Genomic DNA, 12,999 nt, shown 5'->3' with positions numbered 1-12,999 from the left:
CTTTCAAAAGTCATTGCGGTACATTGGTAGCTGATGAAAAGACAATCTAATCATCTCCCTTTCCACCTTGTACTGTTCGCACTAAATCCCTCCACAATCCTCTCGTTTATGTCCTCTAGCGCTGCCTCTGCAACCAGATTTCACATTTTTTTAAAGATTTTTCATGATGTTTCATTCAATCACATTTCATCTTCTTGCTATCCCTGAATAATCAGTCATCACTGTGCAATCCATAACGCATACAAGTGTGAATTTCCACAGTGTGACATAGAATGAGACAAAGAAAGCAACGTACAAACACAATATGATCCACTGACATCAGTCAGAGTGTGTCTTTTTAATATTTGACTCGTCCTTTATTAGTAAGCTTAAAGACACCAAGTCAAAAATGAACTTTCTGAACTAAGAAAGAAAAAGACATTGAACAGGTTTTATAATGAGGTGGTGCTATTACCTACTTCAAGGATGGATATATAAATCAAACACACAAATCCTCCAGGATATTTATCTTTTTAACTGTTGGTAGGGATATACAGCATCTCTAAATACATCACACTTACCAGCTGACAGGTTCTGGATGTACAATTTTTCTGTCAAGTGGAAATGTGACCCACTTTATTGAAAAGATCAATCTGATATGAACAAAGTTTGATTAAGATGGAACAAAACACACATCATCTAGCCAAACTGGATTTCTAATCCACTTTTGTAAATGTCTGCTCATATAAATATTGCTTAAACAAATCCTTTCCATTGAGTGTAAACCCCACTGTTTTCAAGCAGCACTGAAGATTGACACACACTTTGTTGCAAACAAGAGAGAGGAGGAGGCTTGGAAAACAGCTAAATCTGTCTGTTAGTCTTCATAAAAAAAGGATTTTGTCTGTGTCAAACACTCTTCACTCGCTGGCGCTCTGATCTCTTTTCAAGTAGGACATGCCATGCATAAAATGTTCTGAGGTTTGGTGTGTGTGGTTTGATGATGGAGTTCACTGTCAATCACTGTCCTTGTTCCCACAGACAACACAGAGGAGAGGGTTTAGTAGGACTGCATAAAAAAATAAATCAAATTATTATCACTAATTTTATACTGATGAAAATGAATCTATCTGTATTAGAGGTATAATGGTTCTAAAACCAGGACAAAACCGTGACACAAATATTCATGTCAGATCAGGTGTCGCAGCTCCAGAAGACAAAACCACCACAAGTGAACATGACCTGTCTGTTAGCTGCAGGTCTGGTTCAGTGACAGGACAGATTCTAAGTCACACATGTTTTGAAAGCTCCCAGCCAACAAAAAGAAAATATATAATACAGAAATTCCTCAGGTGCACACACACCTGAACTGTACTGTCGCTTATGTAGTAATGTTATTAGCAGCAGTCGCTTCGTTAGCCTACACAAGCTAACGTTAGCCTCTGTGAAAACTGTTGTGGTGGTCTGGTGGACCAGTTGCTGCACTTCCAACCATCCCTACTTTGCATTCTCCTCTCTCTACAATAATAACATAGAATCCCATACATTCACTAAGCAGCTGTAAACTCGATATTTAAGTCTCTCTTAAAATGTCATTTGCTGATGCAAATGCAGCTTCATGTGCTGGAAAATGTGTATTTTATTCTCTACCCTGAGTTGTGGTGCAACTGCAACATGCAGACAAAAACATGTAGAGTACATGTGTGTGACAACTACAGCATGTGTATCCAAATGTTTGTCTCCATGCAGAAAGAGATTAAACCTCCAGTTAGCACCAGTGACGTCATTATCCAAAACAAAAACAACATGAACGGGTGCCGGGCTGGTGATGGTCACTGTAATGACTGATCCTTCTCAACAACAGTGTAGGAGGATTAGATATGACAGGCACGGGAAGCACAGTGTGTGCATGTGTGTGTTTTAACTTTTAAAACACATGAATGGAAAGAGATGAGAAAATTAAAAGAAAACCCAGACAAAAGATTATGCAATGTGACTACAAATTACATGATTCCCAGTTGTTCACTACAAAGCAAGGATACATGGAGATAGAGAAGATGAATGAAAGTGCTGGCAAAGGTGGAAGAGGCCCAGATGGAATCAAAAGGAAACATGTAGGTATTCGTCAAAATGCCACAGACATATATTTAAAATTTAAAATTTAAATGTATAATGTCTTTTTACCTTCCAAACACATCAGTAAGCCTGCTAGCGATTAATAAGTTTAACTATCAACTCCACAGCAGATTACTACTATCAACTATCTACTATCAAAGGCATCGCTCCTTAGAGTAGCAGAAAGGCAGCATTCTGGACAGAGACACATTTACTTGAATGAAACCACATGCCAACATAGAAAGATCCACAAACTAACTGTTCAGCTTCTTGCCCTTAGATGTACACATACGTGATCTACTTTACTTGTCTGGTGATTGCAGAGTCAGTGTGCTATATGCAGACTCCAGTTATTTGGGCTGCACATTGACCTATGCATAGAGTTTGCCCATACCCTGCACTGACGAAGAACCAACACACATGCTGTCCTGTCTTGTGTGGCCATTAGTTTCCAAATAATGCAGAGATGTTGCCTTATTATATGTTATTATTATATTATGATTCATACAAATTCACTGTTCGTGTAAAATGCCATAGTTTCTTTGCTTGTGTAAAGCTGCTTTGCAAAAATAACGATTGTTAAAAGCGCTATACAAATAAAATTGAATTGAATTGAATATGTTATGTGTTATATTCACTATATGTGTAGTGTTGTGGCATCCAATAAGACTTTATAAACCTAGTCAAATCAGACTTCCTGATCATATTTTATTATCTTGCTAATGCCTAAAAATATTATAAATGATAGATTAACATGATAATGTATTAATCTAAATTCTGTATTTGTATTTGTATTATAATGCAATATTAATAGGAGAGCTTAAAATTCGAGAATCAGTACAATTTTGGTTCTATAAAGCAGGAATCAAACCTATCACTGCATTATGACAAGCCTCCTGTTTTACAGATAGCAGAGTGTAGCGTAGTGTATAATGTGTACCAAATGCATACGCCCACACGGCCCGGCCACACAGCACATCTTACTGTCAAAGAGCTATAACTTGGCAAAATAAATGTCTAATTGTCTTTAAAGGTGTTCACTGAAAGAAAAAGAATCACTGACTCAGAAATATATAAATACACAATCAATGCTAAGTCAATTGCAACTGTGCAAAATGAAATTATTAGTCGTCACATTAGCAATACTCAGTACTATTATCTTACTTGATTTTACTTGCCAAAATCTACATGCTGCCTCAGAGGTTTTTGCTACTGTGCCAAACACACAGACAAAAAACAATCTGGCAGGAAGACAAAGTACTTGATATCTGTAGTAGTCTTTGGCCTAAGAATTGTTAAATTTCAAGATATTCAATATCTCTGCACAAAATACTTCAAGTCATATCTGCCTCTCAGTGTAACCCAAACTGCTCACCCACCATGGCCAGCATTCAGGACTCAGCCAGTGCACGTTCATACTGTATTTGGCTGGAAAGCCAGCTGGAGAGTGCGTAATAGAACAGCATGCATTATGGGATGTTTTCACAGCAGTGTGGGCCGCAGCAGGGCCGTATTAATATTGCATTGAGGGGTAGAAGTGAGTGTGCCTGAATGTGTGTGTTGAAGGGGGTGAATCATAGCCTTCGGTGACAGCTGCTTCTCCTTCCTGCACTGCATGACAGCAGGGATGATAATGCAGGTTGTGTGTGTGTGTGTGTGCACATGTTCAGAATGTCTTCACCTGGACATATGTGTCTTAATTTATGTTTATCACATGGATGAAACAGCAGGCATACTGTATGCCTGGTTTATTTGAGGAAGTTGTTATCTATTGCAATACTCAACCTGCCGGAGTCAGTTTGATCAAACAACATATTCCCAAAAGCCTTAAATAAAGCTGTTCACAACTTATTATCCCAGCTGACAAAGGCCCCTCCACTCCTATTTAAAATTGAGCCTTCGACAGCAAGTTCCTCACTTCTTTTCTAATACATGGTGCTCAACAGCTCCCACTCATCTCCTCTGCTCTCCTCTCTCCCCTTTCCTTTTCAAATGTTTTCTTTACTTCTCACTATGCTGCTCTCTCAGTCCTTCCCTCTCCATCTGTCTCTCTTATGAGCTCTTGAACCTCCAATATTTATCTATAGAGATCTGCCATTCTCTCTTATCCTCGCTTTCTGCTAGTGTCTTCCTCGTAGTGACTCTTCTTGTTTCTCTCATTTGTGTCCTTGGTTCTTAGAAGCGTGTCCTCGTCTCTTTCGCTCGAGTCGCACTGTCATTGCTCTTATTCATGACTCAGTAACAGCCATGACTCCTATTGAGTTGTTTCTGGACCATGGGGCAGGCTTGCCCCTTCTATTTAATGACGTCTCCTTAAGACTATGAGAGATCAGTTGTTCTACTGCGACAAGTATCCATTTGCTTTTATTTAAGGCCATGACACTCCAAGCTGACATCAAAGAACAAGAGGTAATTTAGATTGACTGTTGTGTCGACTCACATTGCCTGTATCGTGGCACTGAGAAACAACTCTCTACACCAGTAGGTGGCAGTAGTCTGTATTGCTCATTCAAGAAAAGTAAAGCAGAGGAAGACCTAGGATTCCATATATACATATACATTACAACAACAAGCAACACTTAGCAAAGCTTTATAGCTACTTGTAATTAAGATTATGTTTCATAAGAATTTGTAAATTGTGCTCGAGTCCATTTTGTCTTCCTGTGCTAAACTGAACAGCCAACAGTCACTTTTAATTACGGTTCCACCATTAATTGAACCAGCAGAATTGGCTGAAAAGCAACAATGGACTAGCCTCGACGGCCTGCTTGGTGTGTCACTGCCCAAACTCTACTTGTATTATGTCTTTTTCTTTCATAGTCTATTCTTCCCTACGTCCTTTTCTCCATCTGTTCTCATAAAGCCCTTCACCACACTAAAGGCCGTACAAAGTTCAGAGGCTGATCTGAGAGCTTAGTCGACTGGCTGCCAGTGATTTACATATACACTCACGCACACACAAGCACATTATCTGTTGAACTTCATCTCAACACTAAACAGGGACACAGTTGCTCAACATGCAAGCCACACAACAGAAGGACGTACAGACCCCGCCGAAGGCTTACACACAGCCTGACAAGCTGCAGAGCTCTGAGGGCTCAGCTGGGGCACAAGCTCACACTGAAGTGAGTAGTGATATGATTACTGTAAGCGAGATAGCTGCTAGCAGGCTTGAATGTTTTCAGAGAGAAAGAGGGAGAGAAACAGAGACTGAGCAACTGAGATCAAACTTAAATCACACCAGAACATAAAAAGTCTACTGTAAACGGACGAGCAAAACCAGTATCTTGCAGGCATTACACTGTAATGCATCACACTTGCTACCAGAGCCTCAAAGTGAGTGGTTCACTGAGTGTAGATAATGCTGTCTACTCTGAAGTCGAGTTTTTACTCTGTATGAACTGGTTGTGTAATCAGAGCAATGATGTTTGCATGCTCTCGCTGTTTAGGTTGACCACATATCAAATAAGTCCATCTATCAAATAATCCTAGGGTTTAGTCAGGTCACATCCAGCTGTGCTCAAGGGTCCCTTAGGATCACATCTGTGTTTTTGTGTATTCATTTACGATACCACAGATTTAGGAAGATTTTCCACACAGGTCCATGCTGAAATGGATCCAAGCGTTTTGAAGACCAAGGAGACCTCTACTTAGAGCCTAGATGCTAAATTTCAACACTGTAATATTAGCAAGTGGCAATAAAAAGTATGTGAACCAGGAATTTCATGGTTTTCTGCATTCATTTGTCATAAAATGTGCGCCAAAAGGAGCTTTCAGAAGCTCTACGATCAAGAATTGTTGATTTACATAAAGCTGGAAAGGGTTACAAAGTGATGAGTCAAAGTGAAAGAGACACTTTGGGACTGTGGTTACAAGAAGTGGGAAGCCAGTCAAAAAGACCCGAACAGCACAACAAACACTCATTATTGAGGTTCAGAAATGACCCAGAGTGACAGCCAAAGATTTGAAGGCATCATTGGAACTGGCTAATATCTGTGTTCATGAGTCTACAGTAGGTAAAGCATTGAACAAGCAGGGTGTCTATGGCAGGACACCACGAAGGAAGCTGCTGCTTACTACAAAGAACATTGCTGCATTCCTGAAGTTTGCCAAAGAGCACGATGACACTGCACAGCGCTATTGGCAAAATGTTTTGTGGACTGACGAAGCTAAATAGAATTATTTGGACAACACTTGTACCAGCACTACAAAAAGGCACAGCATGTCATCATGAAAACATCATCCCAACTGTAAAGTATGGTGGAGGAAACATCGTGATTTGGGCCTGCTTTGCTGCATCAGGGCCTGGCCAGATTGCAGTGATAGAAGGTAAGATGAATTCCCAAGTGTATCAAAAACATTTTCAGGATAATGTGAGAATGTCTGTAATGTATGTAATGTATGACCCAAAACCAGTTAACTCAACCAGTTATATTTCAAGGGTTCATATACTTTTTCCACAATCACTATGAGGTTTTTATTGTTGTTGTCAATAAAGACATGAAAAATCATTTTGTTATTATTTTAGGCACATTATATTTGCTAATGCTCTTGACTTAGATGAAGATCAGATCAGATGTCACATTTAATTACAAATTAATGCAAAAACCATAAAATTCCACACATACTTTTTCTTGCCATATATTTTGCCTATATATTTTTATATTGGTCCATTCCATGTGAGTTAGCTGACATTTTTTCATTAACATACCCAACTTAATAAAAATATTGTTCAACACTTACCATCATGGTGAGGGTTGCCCAGTGTCCATGGCTCATCTGAGTCAAAGTGTGTGTCACCTCCTATCCCCGGCCCTGGAAAGTAGGCGTGGGCCAGGAAACCCCCTTCGCCATCAAACGGTGAGCTATCACCGTGGAAACCTGAAGCAAAGATGATGGTGATGTCCACATCTTTCTTTGTCCTCTCCAGTTCGCTGTAGGGCACGGCCTCAAAGCGCAGTGGCGTCACATTTTGCCAAACATCAAAGGCTCGCCGGATGGCGTCGTGGGTCTCCTCAGCACCAACTTTGGGCGTCACATTTTTTATGCTGCACGAGATAAAAGAAGAAAAAGTTAGACAGAGAGAAGTCTTTGTAAGTGTGTCACACATCCAGGTAATTTCTTCATCATGCCACAGTAAGCAAATGTCAGGATGAGCCAATCTATTATAAATTGGTCTGATAAGACACTTGGGTTCTTCAAGCATTTGGTAAAACAAACACAGCTAAAAGCAGCTTTTCCTGCTGGATGTCCACACAGAGGAAATGTGAAAGAATAGAATCAAATCAGGTCAACACAGTACAACTTTTCTTTCATATGACATTTTGGGGAACGAAAAACAATATGCTTAGTTTAGTGTAACCAACACTGTAGAAAAAGGATGATAATGGTGCATGTCAATCTATGTGATCACATTCACACACACACAAAAAAATGTCTGTCACTATCACTGTTTTCTCTGCATGCTGCCATTTCACGCTTATCCTGCTCGCCGACAGAGCTAAATGGAGCGATTGGTGAGAGAAAACAGATGAGTCCTCCCCTGCTGGCTTTAAATTGCTGCAGGTGTGGAGAGGAAGGGACAATTTCCTGCCTCTGGAATTTAATTTCTAATTAAGGATTATCAACAGCCCACTGCCTGCTGAGAGCCCCAGTCTGGTTTGGGCAATCAGAAAAGCCTCTCTCTACTTTATTCGCTCCATAAATATCTCAGTGTCACGCTCTATTAAAATCTGGTTTCTCTCTGAGGAGAGATGGATACATATAGTTCACATTATCAAACTTAAGAGACACAATACTCCATGTGTTTTTGTGCTGGTAGCAAAAAACACTTTAGCTCTTTCAGAGTAACGGTCAGGCTCTTGACTAAGGCCCTTCTCTTCTATCACTCAGTTTGGCTGGGAAGCCCTCTCCAGGAAGAGTCCTGGTGGTTCCAAACATTTTCCATTTACAGAAGATAGAGGCCACTGTGCTCATTGGGACTTTCAATGCTGCAGAAATTTTTCTGTACCCTTCCCTTTTCTGTACATCTGTGCCTCAATTCAATGCTGTCTCAGAGGTCTACAGACAATTCGATGCCATGGGACTTCATGGCTTGGTTTGTGCTCTGACAAGCACTGTTAACTGTGGGACTTTATATATACAGGTGCATGCCTTGAATTTCGAAAATGAATTTTCCACAGCTGGACTCCAATAAAGTTGTAGAAACATCTCAAGGATGATTGGTTGAAAGCAGAATGCATGAGAACTCAATTTTAGTGTCATGGCAAAGGCTGTGAATACTTATACTTGAATTGAATTGAATGGAATTAATTTTGGAATAAGGCTATAACATAACAAAATGTGGAAAAGGTTAAGCGCTGTGAATCCTTTCTTGATGTATTGTAAATAAAGGGTACAGCACCAGTTTTGTCACTTTCTCTCGATTGTTTTTGGTCTTTCAAGTTGATTCAAGAATTCCCTCTGTCTCTCCTATGCATCCTGTTTCTTTTGTGTACTCTGTCACGCCCTCTCCCTCATTCATTTTCTTCACAGTCATTCTGTCATTTTCCCATAACAGAAAAAAATATTATCAGAAATTTGTTTTTCAGTCTGGCTTATCTGCCAGTGCGCACGTGCCATGCAGGTACATTTAAATGTGTCATCAGTGGTTGTTCTTCTTAGTCAACCCATTCTGTATATGCTGCTCTGTACACCAGTAGTTTATTTCTTTTTCAGTAAATTTCAAATTGTTGTTTGTATATTGGGTTATGACAAGTAGTCATATCCCAGTATTTATTACCATTTATCTGTTTTCCCAGGTTCAAAATGTATCCTTGGCCTTGGAGCTGTATATCTCTAGAGTACAGTTGACCTGCCCAATGTTCTTGCTGCTTGTTGTTGTCTTTATTGCCTGCTGTTCTTTTCTCTCTTCTCTTTCCGCTCACCCCAACTGGTCGAGGCAGATGACCACCCACCATGAGCCTGGTTCTGCTGGAGGTTTCTTCCTCTAAAAAGAGTTTTTCCTCTCCACTGTTGCCTAAAGCTTGCTCAAATGGGATTGTTGGGTTTTCTATGTAACTTTCTATACAATTATACTTTGTCAGGTCTTAAACATTACACTGTTAACACTGACTTCTGTTGTGTTTTGGCGCTATAAAAATAAAACTGAATTGAATAGAATAGAGCTATTGATTGAAAAATGAATCACACAAGACACACCTAGATACACACTTGCACCTGTCAGTCAAATGTTCTTATAATTTTGCTTAGTTAAAATTGTGCGTCATCTGAAACAAAAGATGCTCTGTTCTATGCTGTTTATGGTATCTAGGTATTAATGCCAGCAAATAAAAGTTACAATTCTGAACTTTCATCTTTCTCATTTTCTTTTTTTTCATCTTTAAGTTGGGATAAAGCAGTAATGAATATGTGTTTTGAGGAACTGTGTTATTAACCACCCAGCCAAATTTGAATGATTAAATAAACCTGCATGTGTATAAAACTCAGTTTCAAAGTCATGATAAAATAAGCAGTACTCTCCAGGTGCTCTGGGTTCACTTCAATTCAGTGGTTGCAGTGCGTCATCAGGCTTCCATTTTGCCCTGCCCAAAACATTCCAGAAATGATGAACTGATGAATGAAAAACTGTTTTCCGTTCTAAATCCACAGTTTAGTAAGATTGTTTATGCATTAAAGCAAAAAAATTATCATGCTTAAAGTGTTTAGAATTAAATCAGTGATTTTACTTTATCTGGTCTTGTAATCTAAATGTCTTCGGTATACTGAAAACAAATTAATTGGCCTTGCCATTCTAGTACTTTGGGAGGGGATTGTATTTACACTGTATTGTAAGCTCAGGTTATTATTATTATTATTATTGAATTAAACACTTTTTGAAATCTAATGTAATGCATTTGGTGTTGTTTGTCTTCACCTAATGAATCTTAGCTCCTACATTTTACTTCAGTTTTTGTCATTTCCAACTCCAACTGAGGGAACTGTCTCTTTAGCTGCTAAACGTTTCACTATATACATTGTGTGTCTTTGCTTTTTAATGGTACAGGTTAAACAGCTACTTTTTGGAATGTTTTTGTCTGAAAATAGCTGCTGGGTAAACAACGGACTAGTAAAGTTATGGTACACACACTAAATTCTCTATAGAGTTACAGGTTTAGAGACTGTAGGTTTGCTACTACGAGAGAGAGCTTTTAGCTCCAATGTTAATGTTCAAATGTTGACTATAGCAGCTAATGGCAGCAAATGTAACAAATAATGACTATGGCAGGTTAATTTTCATCCAAGTAGTTGTCTCAAGCTCAAGGAACTTACAGTACATTACATTAAATCTTAATATATGTATGGGATGCCATTAACAGTCAATCCTCTCAGCATGTTTATCAGACAACAGCAGTTTTACACCAAGAAATTGATCCGTTAAAACTTCATAAAACGTCAACAGAGCCATGAGCTGAAAGGAATAACATGCACACACTGATGGCTTATTGGTGATGGCCATCAGATTTATTGTATGTAAGGTAAATTCTGAGGAACAACAGTAAATGTGAATGAATGAATGAATGAATGAATAGGATGGGTACTGCCGTAAATGACACAAATAATCCTGAATACTAGCTGAAGTTCTGTTCTGTGAATGTGATGGTTGGCTGTTAAGCAAGAAAAAAAATGTTTGTGCATGATTGAGACCACTTATAAAATCAACACAAAATGGTCCTTTTGTCTTTTGAAGTTCTGTAGACTAGAGATAAACAAGTGTGATAAACACAAGAAAACAATCATGCTATGAAGTTACTATCATATGACCAAGAGAGCGTCTGCAAACGTAAGTACGTTTTTCCTGAGAAAAGTTGTTGTACACAACTTAAGGGTCTTCAATGAATACATGTCCTTGTCCTGCTCTGTCTGAAAGCACCAACAACTGTAGCCACTTGAGAATGAAAGGATGGTTTTATTTGACTCTATTACCCAGCTTGATGTATGCATGTCCTGTTTTAAGAGTAAGATGGATAAAGAGTAAAATACATGCAGGGAGAAGCTGCAAAATGAAAAAAAAAAGAACTCCAACCTGCTTGGAGGCCATATCAAATATTAAACTGCATGCTGTGGGGGTGATAATGATTCCGGATTTAATTCATGTGCCATAATAGTACCTGCATGCGGGGAGAACAGTAGGGATGCCAAAGCTAATTAGTACCTCCCCAAAGCAAGTACTGTATGTGACTACATGGAATCTACCACACACCATGCATTTGTTATAGTTTCCAAATGTCAGCGTTGTTTTTCAGCTTATAATTGGAAGAAAAAGCATTCATAAAAGTTAAAGGATTCACTATTCAAAGCACTGCTCAGCACATCTACTGGGATACACAAAGCCAATGGCTGCAGTTCAGTGTTTGATGGTTGGTCAACAGGCTACCGTGCAGTGTTTGTCTGGCTTATTTTTGTGGTGTGTTCACAACGTTGGCACTAGCCCGATCTTCGTCAGCAGGTTTTCAGCAGATTCAGCACGTTAAATCAGTGGTGAACTCGTCTGTGAGAGAGAAGTGGACTCCTGTGCCATTTACAACTTCTTATTAGACATATTCTCAATTAGAAGTATCTATGGTGAGCAAGAGTGTTGAGAAAATAGTAAGCATGAACTGCTTTGTTTACAGTTTGTCTTACTACAGTCCGAGGTCTTCTTCTGTTTCCAATTTTTTTATTACAAATACAGACTACAGTCAACTGCTGGTATAGAGAGTTCCATTCTAATGCCACCTTTTTAAGCCATGCAAGGCAATACAGTAGTCAGTCTTAGTTGCATTTAGTTCATTGACGCCTACTTGATGTGTCATGTCTTTAAAAGTGTGATGTTAATAATATCATTGTCTTTTCTAATATAAAATTAATGTCAGACGCCACAGAAAACAAGCTAATGCTTTATTAAACACGCTATCTTTAGTGGTTCTGACATTTCTAGTTATGATATCTAAGTTATTATATCATAGTACGCATTAGTACTAGTGAGGTCTGGGAATACAGCCAAAACCATGATTAGCTGATTTATAGAAAAATATCAGGTATGTTTCTACATGTAAAATAAAGTGTTAATAAAATGTGTAACATTTGCAACTCCATTGCAGCAATAAGAAATGAGAAGTAAGAAATAAGAAAAGTAGGAGATGCAAATACAGTACATTTAAATACTGACTGATAGCCAGGCATAAGTATCCATGTACAACACACACATGCACACACACACATACACACACCACCACTGTTAGGTTGACATTCGATTACATAACCCTAATCTGTCAGAGAGCATCCTCTGCCTACCACTGGGGTTTCCTCCTGAACTGATCTCTTTCTCTCTGCAGCTCTGCCATCTCAAACACTTCTTATTTCCACCTCTCTACACCTCCACTCCTCATAATGCCTCATAATTTTTTATTTTTTTGTGTTGCAGATGAACCAAGTGCTCATGGAATCGACTCCAAACCCAAATCCCAGTGTAGCATTTTTAGAAAGTAAAATGCACAGCCTTGAATCTGGTCAGTACTGCCATGAGTGATATACAGTCCTACTTCAGATGAAGGTCACTGATGCAGCAGGTTACATTCAATACTGCATATACATTTACTGTTAAGGCAGATCAGTCGTAAGAAAAAAGACCACTTCTTAAGGATTACACCATCACAGTATTGTGTCTGCGATAATACAAAATCTGACTTCCTGACCTAACTTATTGAATAGACAGAATCAACAAGTAATAGCTTATATCTTTGTGTTTGTAGCTTTTTCTACATTTTAACAATTTAAATGTGGCAGATAGTGTTAACTTATTGCTTCTTGAATTTTACAGTTTGAACAGATGCTACAATAAATGAAGATGAAGAAAGTAAGTAAATATGGAGAAGAAAATAACAA

The 12,999-nt window shown here is 38.7% G+C and overlaps 1 protein-coding gene across 2 annotated transcripts in view; it reads right to left on the bottom strand.

Annotated features, from left to right (window-relative positions):
- LOC113164290 (matrix metalloproteinase-16) overlaps nt 1–12,999 on the bottom strand; it is a 69,446-nt gene that overhangs the window by 37,812 nt on the left and 18,635 nt on the right. For both annotated transcript variants that reach the window (XM_026363527.1, XM_026363528.1), the window contains one exon: nt 6,838–7,142. In XM_026363527.1, coding sequence (XP_026219312.1) covers nt 6,838–7,142 — 305 coding nt within the window. The remainder of the gene's footprint in view (nt 1–6,837; nt 7,143–12,999) is intronic.

Source organism: Anabas testudineus, chromosome 2 (assembly GCF_900324465.2).
Source record: "Anabas testudineus chromosome 2, fAnaTes1.2, whole genome shotgun sequence".
Lineage (NCBI taxonomy): Eukaryota > Metazoa > Chordata > Actinopteri > Anabantiformes > Anabantidae > Anabas > Anabas testudineus.
The sequence above is the reverse complement of the archived record's forward strand: the minus strand, read 5'-3'. Positions and strand labels throughout refer to the sequence as shown.